General features: G+C 37.4%; 1 protein-coding gene across 3 annotated transcripts in view; it reads right to left on the reverse strand.

Annotated features, from left to right (window-relative positions):
* Positions 1-14,643, reverse strand: part of BICD2 (BICD cargo adaptor 2) — a 97,228-nt gene that overhangs the window by 2,381 nt on the left and 80,204 nt on the right. The window contains exons 3-8 of one of the 3 annotated variants that reach the window (XM_063426910.1): positions 13,873-14,025; positions 12,721-13,170; positions 10,497-11,498; positions 9,307-9,458; positions 3,675-3,885; positions 1,309-1,385 (exon numbers count right to left, since the gene is read on the reverse strand). In XM_063426910.1, the coding sequence (XP_063282980.1) occupies positions 1,338-1,385; positions 3,675-3,885; positions 9,307-9,458; positions 10,497-11,498; positions 12,721-13,170; positions 13,873-14,025 (2,016 nt within the window). In that variant the 3' untranslated portion in view covers positions 1,309-1,337. Of the gene's footprint in view, positions 1-1,308; positions 1,386-3,141; positions 3,886-9,306; positions 9,459-10,496; positions 11,499-12,720; positions 13,171-13,872; positions 14,026-14,643 lie in introns of those variants that run through there. The other 2 variants (XM_063426911.1, XM_063426909.1) reach the window with 2 other exon arrangements.

A 14,643-nucleotide genomic window follows, 5' to 3' on the forward strand; every position in this document is an offset into this window, starting at 1 on the left:
GAGACATGCTGTGAAAGGTTCATGCAGACCCAGCTAGTTTAAAAAGGCCTATCTATACATTTACTTAGCCAGACAGAGGACCTGTTTGCAGAGGTAGGTTTTGTCAAAGAAAGACAAGTCTTAATACCAAGCAATAAAGATGAAGTTAGAATAAAGATTTACAACATAATGTTGATACATTAGGAAGAGCAAACAAAGCAAACCAAGATAGTGTCACCCCAAAGCGCAAAATGGCTAGAAAAAGAGGTTGTATGGCAATTACTTTGAAACCAAAATGGCTTTCATCTTCAGTAGAACTTTACAGGTTTGTAACAGAAATGACATCCAGGAGACTTACACATTGGAAACAGTATCCCAATGAGTGCATCGGTATCAAAACAGATTGCAACAGCGAAATCAAAAACATCAACCAGTTTAAAGGCTGGATTCCTGTCCCATATGTACATGAATGCTCATTCTGTTAAATTTAAGAGGATGCCACATTTGTAGAACTCTTAAATGCGTCCATCTGTGTTCCTTTGAGTGGTGACTATTCCTGAACACTGAAATAATCGGCTAATTATTAAGGTGTTCTTCGGACAAATCCCAGTATCTGCTTGTATCTACTGTCTGTCTATGCTTAAGGTGAATGACATTGACATATACTACGAAAAGAGTCGTAATGCAAGGAGGCAAGAAAATCACTACAATGTGAATCCTCTTTACATGCAGGAATCTCAGAACAAAAAAAATACAACAAATAAATTAACATTTTTTTTTTTTAAATGTGTGTTAAATTTACTGAAACACCATAAAGATGAATTGGACAAGTGAAAATGTGAGACTGAAAGTTAGTTGGTTAGAAAAAGAAAAAAAAAAAAGTCCCGCTTTGCAGACATTAAGCTTCACTTGCTTTCGAAGCTACAAGCATTCACTGCCATTCTGAAGTCATATTGTACTCAGGTAAGACCACAAACAAAAACCCACGCAACTTTAAAAACATTCAGTGAATAAATGAGTTACATCACTAGAATATTAATGAAAAGCTATCATTAACCACTATTTGGTTTCTAATAAAATAAAAAGAAAATAAACAAACCAAAATTCAAAAACAATTGCAAAGTGCTTGGTGATGAATATAAAGGTAATCCAAATGTCTTTACCGATTCCTATACGAGTAATACAAGAACCAACCAGATAAACATGCCAAGTTATACATGCTTAAAATGCTCTACCACAGCCTTTTTTCGGAGATTACTTGGAAGAATAAAAAAAAGAATACATTTCAACATGCTAAAAAAATGGATGGATTGCTCTGCAAGTAATTACCTTCTATTAGCCAATGGGATTTCTCCCGACTACTTATTGTTTGAATGGCGAGGTACAGGAAGCAGGCTGGTGATTAACTATGAGAAATGGTAGTGAGAAACAACAGAGAGACAGGGAGTGTAAAGAAGAGAAGGGGGCTTCCAGAGTCACAAGAAGAGGGTTTTAAACATGCCAGCGACCATGCAATTCTTTGCACTATCCATTCTAGAAGGCGATATGTACAAAATTATTCTGAAAATTACAAAATGAACTGGGCTTTACATTAATAGAAAACATCAATGTAGGCACTTTAAATCAAGTTTTGTTTTTATAATCTATAAAATGTGCCTTTTTAATTTTGTGTTAATTTATTTTTGTCAATTACGCAATAATGAATGGTCTTTCACTCTTTTTTTTTTTTTTTACGCAGGCACAATTTGCAGAATTTCATGATTTTGCATAAAATATTGAATAAGGACTGTCAAAGACTAAATCCCAGCAATTTCTGATCGCGATTTCCTCAGTAGAGTGACGTTCCATAATGTAGAGCCCAGTTACAGTGTGTGCTTGCATACATAAACTATGGCTCTGACCTACATTTCTTCAATAACGCTTGGTGTGAAGAAAACGTTGAGGGTTTTTTGTTTTTTTTAAATGAAATATCTTTTTAGGGAGCTGACAACTGACTTGCAAATATTTAAGGTTAAAATAGCAAAATTAGGAAAGAAATAAAAACCATTTTAAGCTCTGCAACTTTGTCTTAAATTTTGTAAGTCTGTCCTCTACTCCTCGTGATTTAACATTTACTAAATAGACCCACCCCTCTGTTGCATCTAAATGCCAAGTGGTTGAGAAACACTTCATAATGCATATACTGACCTCTGGCACCTAAAATGGTTACATTTCAGATTACAAATAACTAGCTATTTACAAGACAATGTAAAGCAGAAATTATATCCTGAACAATATCATCAGGAGAAACCGTCTGCGCTTAATTCTATAGCACGGATTCTGCTTTTGGTAACTTGCCCCTCAGGGAGGGCAAGTACTTTGTAAACCAATATAAATATTTGGATACTGTTAATTTGCATATGCACCTGCAGATTGGTCACATTAAAAGAGAGGACATTTAGAAGTCCAGACCAATTCTGCATTTGTTGTTTTTTTTAAATTGTATCACTTGTGCATAATCTGACTTTCCAACTGAACAGCTACTTGTTTACATGCTGATAAGCAGTTTCTTGCCTTAAACATGTAATATTCTATGTATAAATAAAAAGAAATATGAGAAAATCCCCAAAACTATGGGTGTTAATATTTGTGCTATGCTCAACACATTAAGTAACACATGCAGTGTGACAAATTGTGCATTCTCTGACCACCTGTAGGGGGAGCCACAATCCTTAAAACCAACTCAATGAAGTCACTCCTAGCTTCAGACTACCACCAGCTACAGACAACGGGCTTGCTAACTACAGACTACAACCAGCTGGTTACCACTGTCAGACACACTATGGCTTGCAAGAAACCATCGCTATAGAGTATAGACTATGGCTTGCAAGAAACCATCGCTATAGAGTATAGACTATGGCTTGCTAGAAACCACTGCTAGCCAGACTGGAGCTCGACTTTGGCCACTTCTATATCGTGACACTGCTTTATCATAGGAATCAAACTTGATTTTCACATTTTGCCGAGATAAAACATAATTAATATAGTTTCTAGATTATCTTGTTGGAGATTTCAAAAGGACATCAGATAGTCTAAAGTCCTAAAGCAAAACCCATTATAAAACTGGCAAACCTGCATTTTTGGTAAGATTGCAAAACGGTTTCCTTCTTTTTTTTTTTCAAATAGAATTTATTTGGTCAGTTCCACGTACAGACCTAAGCTTGGTTACAGGATTCTTCCCTGGAAAGCTATTTGCTGTACAACTGCTTGAGATGTGCAAATGCTACCTCTCGGTGCAGTATGAGATCTCTTACCGACATTGCTTTATTTATTTTTTTATTACGGTTTATTATGATTATTATTCCGACCAGTGTTAGTTTCTCACAAACAAACAGAGAAGCTGGACATGTTAATAGTGGGAGCAATGTCTGAAGCTTTTGTAAGGCCTGTTAGCAGATTTTCCCACACATGTTAATTATACTTAAGCTCAGCATAGTAATACCTTTTGTGTTACACATTTTAACAAAGTACCAGCATAAAAGATGCTACGATATTGTAGAAAACAGGCTTCATGCGGCCTACACAAGCTTAGAAAACAAAGTATTTCTCACATGCTTTGTTTAATCACAACAAATTTTGTATTTCTCACTGCAAAACACTTGGTTGTTAAGGACCGCTCCCTCGGACCTGTCTGCACAGGAGCGAATGTGACTTACACTGGGATTACTGGTTTTGTTTTTGGATGCAGATTTCGTGCGGACTCTTTTGGCCTGCTCATGATCAAGTTCCAGATGCTCCAAGCGTTGGGTCAACGCTAGCTTCTGTTGGATAGCCATTCGCAACAATGAATTTAAGGTCTTCTTCTCATCTTCTGCTGCCGCTAGCTGCCTCTGCATCTCATCAAGCTGGGTGACGTACTCATCACATCTGCAATAAAACGAAGGCGCACACAAGCAAAACAAAAGGTTCAATAGAGAACTATTACTTTCAAGAAACCAACTGTTGCTCGATATGTAATCTTGGCCAAGTCTGAGGTATTGACCAGAGCTCATGCTCTTCAACTATTGTGCCGACGGCTAGAAGTTACATCGATTTGCAGGATTTAATATACTGGCAAGTCAGGCCAACTCATTCTACATGAATAATATTTAAGATTGTTTCAGAGGCAGTGACTGTGCAAGTTGTAAAGACCCTTCACATTGATTATCACAATGTCATCCAGCTATAACCAAACTGGAACCTGTCCTTCAACAATGGAATCCAGGCACAAGTAAAAGTATTAAAAGAGCATAGTAAAAGATGTACATATCAAGAAACACGTTCAACATGCTAAAACACAAACACACACACATACAGGCAATAACACATATTGCTAGCATTCAGCCACAATATGAGGAGTAAAATCGTGCATTTGCTGTAAGGCCCCCACCTATACTAATGCTACTTTGCGTCTTCCACCAGAGCGACCTCCATGCAGACATAATTAAAATGTAGCCATCATGCAAGAATTACACATGGTGATATAATTGCAAGGACGGATGGCATATTTTAGGCCAAAATAGTCAAGCAGGAAGGAGAAGAGTTGGATTCCCCCCACCCCCACATTTGACTATTTTGGTCTAACATTTGCAATTTCCTTGCAGGTTCTCAACAACTTGTTTAATGAATTACCCCAATGGTATTCCTTATGTTGAATGAAATTTCACCAAAACATTGAGACATCATTTTACTTCTATATTTTCATTTTAGCAAGAAACAATGACATTGCAGCGTGCCAAAATGCACAATGCCTAGTGTACAGCTACATGCATATTAACTATAGTGGTCACCTTAGTGGATAGAGCAAGTTTCAGGTACATATATAACAGAATAGATACATTGGTGAATCTACTAGCAAAATGCACAAAATAAGTTTGCATACTTACCTAAAGGGGACTTTACCCTCTAGCTATTCAGGACTATTCTATTTTATTCTGCAAATCATTTTCTTTTTTAAAGATATAGATTTACAAATTTAATGGAAATAAGAAATCAGATTATTTTCCAAAAATGGAAAACCTGTTGTTGAGACAGCACTCTCTGTGATTTGCTCCAGAATAAAGGCATTCTAGGACACCCCAATGGGAATGCAGAGAGTGCCTGTATGCAGAGCTCATCTAAGGCTACCATGTCAATAATATGGAAACTTTAAAGGGATACTGTGGGCATCAAAACAACTTTAGCTTAATTAGGCAGTTTTAGTGTATAGAATATAGATCATGCCCCTGCTGTCACACTGATCAATTCTCTGTCATTTAGGAGTTAAATCACTTTTGTTTCTGTTTATGAAGCCCTAGCCACACCTCCCCTGGCTGTGACAGACAAAGCTTGCATGAAAACAAAATGGTTTCGTTTTCAATCAGATGTAACTTTGTTAACTCTTCACTTTGTAAATTAAAAACCTTTATCACATACAGAAGGCTCCCGCAAGGAGATACAGTCTAAATTAAACAAATGTAAACATTAGATCTCTCTTTACACAAAGTGTTTCGCTAGGCTATGTAAGTCACAAGAAGAGAGGTGTGACTAGGGTGCATAAACAAAGTGATGTTACTCCTAAACAGCAGAGAATTGGGCAGTTAGACTGCAGGAGAATGATCTACACACAATAACTGCTTAACAAAGCTAATTTTGTTTTGTGGCCAATAGTGTCCCTTTAAGTGAATGAGTAGGACTGTTGGTCAGTAAGCAGTCTCCAAATCTAAAACGAGGAACAAGCTGTGTACCTCTCAATGCATGCCTGTAATAGTTCTACAAGATGCTCAAGTTCACATGCTTTTTATAAGAAAGCGCCACTTTGAGTAGGAATAAACCTTCATAAAATGTAACAAGACATTTTTAGGTTTTCATTAAAGGTACAAACCCGTCATAAAATAATGCAGAATATGTTAGTGCATCATAGATAAAACACAGTCAAGTTTTCTTTCTTAGAAACCAAAGGTTGATCACAGCCAAGACCCAGCACCCAGAGAGGAGACATGCATGAGATATGTAGTAAATACTGATGTTCGAATCCAGTTATATTATATATATTTCAATTACATTTCCAATAAGAACAAATAAATAAAAATAATTAAAAAAATATATATAAAGTTTACACTATATGGCATTATTAACAAGAAAAAAAAAAAAAAAAAAAGCTCTTCAAGCCAACATGGTACGCATTTCCTATTTGAGATAATTTAACTAGTAAGCTATTTCATTTTTCCAGTAGAGCAAAATTTATGCTGCTCCCTGAGCTTATGAAATATTCATGCAAAACGCTCATTATTGTCCGTCTGAGAATGCGATCGCGGTGAGTTAGAAGCGCATTAATTGAACATAAGCCCTAGTTGTTCATTAATCTATGTTTGAGGAATTTTCACCGAACATAGATTCGCAGTATTCTATTAGTGAGTGAACTAATCTATGTTCGGGGAAGATTCCCGAACATAGATTCGCAGTATTCTATTAGTGAGTGAACTAATCTATGTTCGGGGAAGATTCCCGAACATAGATTTGCGGTATTCTATTAGCGAGTGAGCTAATCTATGTTTGGGAAAGTTTCCCCGAACATAGATTTGCGGTATTCTATTAGCGAGTGAGCTAATCTATGTTTGGGAAAGTTTCCCCGAACATAGATTTGCGGTATTCTATTAGCGAGTGAGCTAATCTATGTTTGGGAAAGTTTCCCCGAACATAGATTTGCAGGATTCCGTGCCCTAGTGAACTGGTCTATGTTCGGGAGAATCCCCATGAACATAGACCTGCATTCTAGCACGTCTTTCCTCAAAATAAGACCTCCCCCAAAAATAAGCCCTAGTGCGTTTTACGGTGGAAAAATTAATATAAGACCCGGTCTTATTTTTGGGGAAAGGCGGTACGGTTTATTTATTTCCTTTCAAAAATGTAGCCGCTTTCTTAACATTTGCAAATTTATGCTCACCTGACATTTTTTTAAATTGACTTCTTAATGATGATTCTCATGTCGAAATATAGTTCGGCTTTGCATTATAATCTAAATGATCTCAATATGAATGGATGAATGCAATGATGTGCATACTGGTGCTTGAATACAAGGTAGATCCTAGATCATCATGTGAGTTGTAATTCTACAATGTACCTTTTTCTTCATATTTCATTAGAAATGCTATATCCTTCTCTTTCACTATCAGTGTTTAACATTGCAGTAACCCCTCTTTAACCGAATACGGCAAGAAGCCGCTCTCCGTCTCTCTAACAGTAAGTTCAGCTGTGACAGTGTTACACTGCTTTTATCACAGCCCTCGTTGCCAGATGTAGGCATATTCTTACAGAACAAAAGGCCCTAAATTACCCTGTATTCGGTTTTTCAAAGAACAATAAATCAAGACTATTTTTTTTTTTAACCAGCATCAATGGCAGATGAAAAAATACAGCTAAACATAGTGTCAAATAGTCTTCTTTGTGGTTGGTAATTGTAATCTGATGGGTTTGTTCCATGTAAGTTTTAAGGAATAACCTCTAAATTAAAGCCAAATGACTTTTCTTTTAATTTGCTCTAGACAAAAGGTTTGCGAGAGCCTATTTTAGGTTTCTTAAGTTATAGGAACACTATAGTCTTCAGAAGTATAGCTTAATGTAGTGGTTTGAATGTCTATAATCAGTCCATACATGCTTTTTGATGTAAAGACAGTGTTTACATTGCCGCATAGTAACACCTCTAGTGGCAGTCACTCTTCCTGGTCCAGTGCTACACAGTGTTCAGAGTCTACAAGCTATGCATGGAGACGGTGAATGCTCCTTATAGAAATGCACTGACTAAATGCATCTCTATGAGGGGATGCGGATTGGCGCAGCACTGCGTTTTGCCAAACATGCGCAATTCCTATGGGAAAGGATTGGATTGGATGAGATGATCTCAGCCATGGAGATGAATGCTGGTGCATATACAATCGACTTGTAAATAGTGATAACCACAAGCTCTGACTTTAAGCAAGTAAATCGCGAGGATTTCTCCATGGAATTTCACCAGCACAGTATATAGATTAGGAGGTCAATACAATAAAGTGTGAACTGTCAGGGATTCAAAGTGGATTTCTAATTTCAGGCCAAAACAGCAATAGGAAAACATAGCGGATTTGGAGATTCTTTTATTTTCAATTTGACTACACTGACAATTTGAAAATCACTTTCATTTTGTGACAATTTGCAATTTAGCAAATAACCATGTATCTGTAAAACTAACCAACGCGTATTCATACTTAAAGGAACACGTTACCTTTAGGAATACAAACATGTATTACTAATGCTATGGTTTCCTGCCACATTTTTTGTTGTCGTCCCCCACCATGTGAGGATTTTAAGGGCAAGTATTATTTACTTTTTACCCTTTGCCGCGCCGGTCTCCACGATCACACGCCGCATCTTTGGCGGAGACCATCAGTGTAGAAGATCTCAACTGAACAAATGTTTCCCCATAAGAGAAAATGCTGTGCCAATCAACTGGTCTCTATTAGACCATCTGATTGAAATAGAGTTTGACTCGGCTATTGGCGTTGTAGCACCTCTAGTGGCTGTCAGTGTGACAGCCACTAGAGGTATGTTAACCCTGCAATGAACACTAACATCCCTGCAAAACGGCCATGTTTTCATTTGTAGGGTTAAAACTCCAAGGATTTTGAGGTGAAGTGATCTGGTGGCTTATAGTGTCCTTTTAAGGTTATTATATACCTGTACTGCATATATTATAACTATTTAACTGTATGGAATCCATGCAATGAAGACGAATATCTACAGGGCATCTGAGGTCAGATGGTAAGTTACACCTACAGAAAGACTGCAGGAATCCACCTCCTAGACTCATATGCCCTAATGGTTGCCGGTGTATCTGCTAGTGTTTTACCAGCTACAAAATTTAATTTATACAAAGGTATGGTATGATGCTCTACTGAATAAATGTTTCCATTCATTTCTCCTTTCTATTAAATGAATCATGCATATAGTTCAGAGCAGAACTATCAGGGTTTGCTAACCTTGTAGATGATGGATGACAGATTTATTGTTTAAGAATCTTAAATGTGTAATTCGGAAAAAAAAATGTAATCTGAAATAAACTGCCTGTTCAAAAGAACGAACATAAAATAAATGGGAAATGTCGACGCAGTGCAGAATGCATTTATTGTTTAAAAATCTTTTGTGCCACCTGCATGTTTTGTTCATTGGGGCATGACAACCCCACTCGCCGATTAATGTTCCCTGTGTGACCACTTCAACTGTGATCTCATGTTACAGAAAATCCTGATTCGCGAAGAATGCTCTGTATTTTGCGGACCGTCATAGAATACGCACCTTGTTGCAAACATGGCTCTCAGAGAGGAGAAAGTAGCAGCATCTTCCTTAAGGGCCTTCAGCTCGTTTCGCAGTTTCATCATCGTCTCAGTAACCATTGCTTTCTCGTTCTCGTACTTGCTCTTCAGATTGGCAAGCGCTACCTCTGCAGTCTGACATTGCACAAAAAATTTATTAGAACATATTCAATATAATTCCAGCAGACATTTTATTGGGCATGCATGGCAAATACACTGATCCTTTACAAAGTCCTGTGTAAGCAGCCAATCAAATATCGAGCCTTCAGAACGTTTGGTTTGCATTCATGACCACAAGACCTGTTGTGGACTAGGGTAGTACATACAATCTTCAATGGAAGTTGTGGAAGAGACAATATCTGCTAGACCTTCTCAAAATATGAAAAATTAAGTTTTGTTCTACATGAAGAATGTATAATCATATAAAACTAATCAAGACAGATACATCTGGTTAAGAATGTCTGAATATGAAAGATCCTCTTTAAATTCTTCTGTTTGTAACGGATTTATTTTGTCCCTATAACTACACAAAGTTCGTCTTTTTGCACAGGTTTGCTTTCAATTCACTGTAGCTGGCGGTTAAGTTAAGAAATTCCAAAAGTGTTCTTTGTATAGGTCAAAGTATACGTAATAGAACATAAAGTTAAACTACAAAAATCTGCAGGTAAGTGTGACAGTGTTTTTCTGTAATATCACAGATGTGCTCCCAGGCTGTTACTATGGTAACCTTAACCATGATTTCAAACCACTAGATTCCTATTGTAACACATACGAACACTCCATGAGAACTAAACAAACAAACCTATTAGTGACAAAACCTTAACCATCCCCTGTGGACAATTTAAGGATGCTTTCACTCCCCAAAACCTGCTTCCAGGAAGGAGGGAGGCATTTTATAACAGACTTTTATTTTTGTCAAGTAGAAGCAGAACATGATGGGAAAAGATTGCCAGATGGAAGCTTTAGCCATGGTCAATTATTTTAATATGGGTTACTTCCCAATCAGAAATGTAAAAAAATAATATTTGCATACAGCGGCTTCGGATTTCAATGGAAAATACGCTTTCCCGCTGACCATAATTATATATGTAACCCATATATATTTTTATAGTGTAAAGCCTAAATTATATTTGTAAAATAACACTGCTTAAGCACCATGTAATCTGTACTCACTTGTTTGTTGGCTTTCAGTACAGTGCGCAATGTTGCAATCTGCTCCCTCTTTGTGCTCAGGAGAGATTTCAGCTTCAGAATGTCTTCCATGAGGGCCTCCTTGTCTTTGTCTACGGCCGGTCCAAGTTCCTGGCTTGCAACCTGTTGCCGTGAAAGCTCTGTGGACCTGTCAATGGCAGCTTGCAAGTGTTTAATCTGATCACGAATGATGGCGATGAGATTGTAAATGTTCATTGGTTCTCTTCTTGGATCTGAAACTGGAGATGGTATTGGTGACACTGGAGATCCAGTCTCGCTTGGGCCATTCTCTGGGCTTAAAAGACCCTTTGAAAGTAAAATGGGTGACCGCCGACCTTTGCCTTCTGGACTGCTACGTCCTCCTTTGCCTTCCTTGTAATAATCAAGCATAACTCTGTTGGGTGTTACATTGTTGCACATACACACGTGGTGGTACAGATTGGCCAGCTCCTCACTAAAGGTGACAAGCTCGTCTTGTGCAACTGTAAGACTCCCCTGGGTTTCTCCAGCCACATCAGACACTTTCTTTAATTCTTTCTCCAGTTTTACGACTTGATCTCTGTCTTGTCGTGTCAACTTCTCTAAAGTGGAGATCTTTTCGGTCATTGCTTGAGTTTCAGTCTCAAACCTGCTCTTGTCCTCTTCATATTTTGACTCACACTCTTCATACTTGACCTTGATATTTTTAAGTTCCTCCTTTAGATCATGGATTTCAGACATAGCAACCTTGTACTTGCATTCCAGAATTTCTGGGCCATTTATGTCAACCTCATAATAATCCCCATCTTCATGACTATCCCGCTCCTTCTCATTGTCCAACGCAGACTGGCGTTCCTTGGTGGCATGGAGTTTCTTCATTGCATTAAGGTTTTCTGTGAGCCTGCTCACCTTGTCATACTCCTCTGAGAGGGCACCTTTGGTATTTTCTAACTGTTTCTGGGATTCCTGAAGTGTGGTCAAGAGGTTGATCTTTTCTCTTTCCATCTGCATTGTTTTTGGGGTGACATAAAATTTTTTAATATTGACTAGGGTTGTATATTCATTTTATATATTTCTAGAACGCGAGAGGTCTAAACAAAATTTTACAGTTTTTTATTCAAATGGAATAACACCAAGAACAAATTCACACACACACACACACACATATATATATATATATATATATATATTACATAATTTACTTAGAAACAAAATATGATATTGTGGAAATATCGGTCACAAAAAGATGAGACAAAAAAGTTCCTTAAAATGCTAAACAGTTTTAATGAATTGTCAACAGAGCGTCTAGACATCAGTTAATCCTTCAGGGATTTAATGTATACCTGCTTCAGGCTTTAGTAAACGTACTTATCAAACACGTGTTGGTCTCTTCTACGATAACAGCACAAGCTATTTGTAACTAAAATTGTGTTATTCTCCTGTGTTTTGTTTTAAATGTTATTTGCATTAAACGCAAGCATGTTCTAGTACAGTTTAATATTTAATGCAAATTACGCATGTCCAAGGAGTCATTCTGTGTTTTCATTTATGTGAATGCAAAAAAATGAAATGAAAATAATAAAAATAAAAAAACACAAATATTAATTCGTGTTGCAGTTTGTATATGTAATATTTAAAGGGAAACTATAGTGCCAGGAAAACAAACTTCAATGAGCTGAAGTGGTCTGGGTGCCCACAGTGTCCCTTTAAACATAAGGGAGCAGACTTCTTGTGGAAGTGTTGCGCAGTGTCCCATTTAATCTCAATCTGAACTGGGACAACTCTCACTTTGTTAGTTGCACCCTGGGTTACTACTGGGCTAATAAAGAGGACAGAATAGGGTGTTATAGTTTTAACATAATGATTTCCTTCACTACCCAATCTTGCCTAGTTATTGCAGTTGATATTTACTGTGCAGCTTCCTCTGAAATCACAGGCAATAGGAGTGACTCTATTCAGTCGCAGTGCTAGCCCTAAAATATATAGTTTTTGGACCGACTTAAGTTTGACATAACAGATTTCAATACTAAGGAAGAGTGAAGGTCAGGCTAGAATGTAGTATAGAAAATAATCCAGGCACTCCAACGAATTCCAAACAAGGCAGTTTTATTGGAACTTGTCTAGCATAGCACCCAGAATTCCAGGACGAAGGGATGAGTGCGCTTCCATCACCTATAAGGCTAGAATGTAGTGTCATAAATTTGCAAGATATTTCTAGAATGCATACCTGCATGAGCTGCTGTTTTAATTTCTGTATTTCCGAAATGTTCAGTTCACTCAGAAGATCAGAAACGAGACTTGGAGCTGGATTTCCTACATCATTCTTTTTAGGTGTGGATATTTTGTTCTCACCGTTCATTTTAATGATGCCATTTTGTTCAAAGCTGTTGAGGACGTCATCGTTGTTTGGCTCGGTGATCTCATCGCTTAACTTCAGGCCATCTAAGGAGAAGTTCAGGTGATTGCTGTACATGGAGTCATTAATATTCATGTAATGAGACAGCTCCTTGCGCAGGTTATTTTTTTGCTCGCGCTCGGTCTTAAGCGTCTCCAGTGCTTCCTCCAACTGACGCTCGGATATTTCTTTTAACCGGATGGCATCTTCAAGTTGGCTGTTAAGGAATTCGGTTTCTTCCTCCAATCTTTTGATCTCATGCTTAAGACCCTCAAACTCCACCTAAAATAGAGAATTTAGAAGCATATCAATTTAGAGGGCAGCTTTAGAAGAGAGATGTTTATTTTTCCAAATTGCTGACATTAAAAGACACATATTGGCATCATCAGAACCTGAAGAGAAAGGTCAGCAATTGCAGAATTATTATTATTATTATTTTTTAAATAGGCATCTAAATGATATGCATGGCACTAGCTCAGTAGCAATCCATTCTTCGAGTCTTTCATTCTTCCATTGAATATATAAAAATACAAATGTGAAAAATCCGCTCGTTAGACCCTTCACACTGTTTAGAGGGTCTTCAATGAATTTTGGAAGCCAGTTCTGCTAACAATTACTATTTGCAATAACATTAGAATTATGTACCTGTGCCACCTATTAATATTTAGGTTCCAACTCAAAGGCCTTAACTGCTTCAGAGGGGGTAAAGTAAGACACATCCAATAGTACCTTGAACGTTTTGGCATGTTATCTGTTATAAACTGTGCCAGCAGAAAGCTTAGCGTATACAGTGCCAAATTTCTTCCCCGTGCCAACTGAAAATCTGCCCATTATTTCAAACTTTTTACATGACATAATGGTATAAAACTTTCTACCGGTAGAAAGAGGTTTGTTGTAAAAGTGTTTCCCAAGGTGGCCTCACCATCAGGATAGATTTTGGAGGACGGATTAACATAATTTGGTTCAAGATCCCATGCAACTCACCTGATTTTGCTTGAGAACAGACACTTGTTTCTGCAGCGAGATATTCTCCTCTTCGAGCTCGGTGTAATCTTGCAGCAAGCGAGATTCTCTGAACTTGTATTCCTTGATGTCATCACGCAGGCGACCTTTCTGTGATTCCACATTCTGGTTCAGCTGCATTAGAGAGACAATATTAGCAGAAATTAAAGAAATAGGAATTAAAACAGAGCATTTCAAAAGCTTGGTCTGAAGGTTAAAGATTTTTTTCTTCCCTGAAAAACTTCTTATACTAACAAGGATACAGAATGCGTAAACAAGTATAAATAATAATGCAACCAAGGGGTACAGGATTTTTAAATAGTTTTTCAATGTCAACCACGCATCCATGCACACAAACAAACAATGTAGGAAGCATGCCCACATGCCCACAAAAATACAATGCCCAGGTGTTTTCATAGCAAGCCTTTCACAGTAGAGTAGACCATTTAATTGGGCTCTATTGTATCTTAAATAAGGACATCATTTACAATTCCACAGACCTTTGATTGCTCCTTTTCACTATTCTTTACATGCATGAATTTATGTAACCCTGAAAGGATATAGATATCAGAAAAAAATAAAATAAAAATAAGCAAATAACACCTCTGATGTTGAATGTTCAAGAGGAGGTTAAAGTTCTGACGTTTGATTTCTGAAAGGGTAATAAAACTAAGTGTAATTACAGTAGAAAGTCAATGCCCTGAAGCATTCAATGTGTTCATGTGCTCAAAGAAAAAAAAAAAAAAAAAATTC

The sequence above is a fragment of the Pelobates fuscus genome, chromosome 7, assembly GCF_036172605.1.
Source record: "Pelobates fuscus isolate aPelFus1 chromosome 7, aPelFus1.pri, whole genome shotgun sequence".
In the NCBI taxonomy this organism is placed as follows: Eukaryota; Metazoa; Chordata; class Amphibia; order Anura; family Pelobatidae; genus Pelobates; species Pelobates fuscus.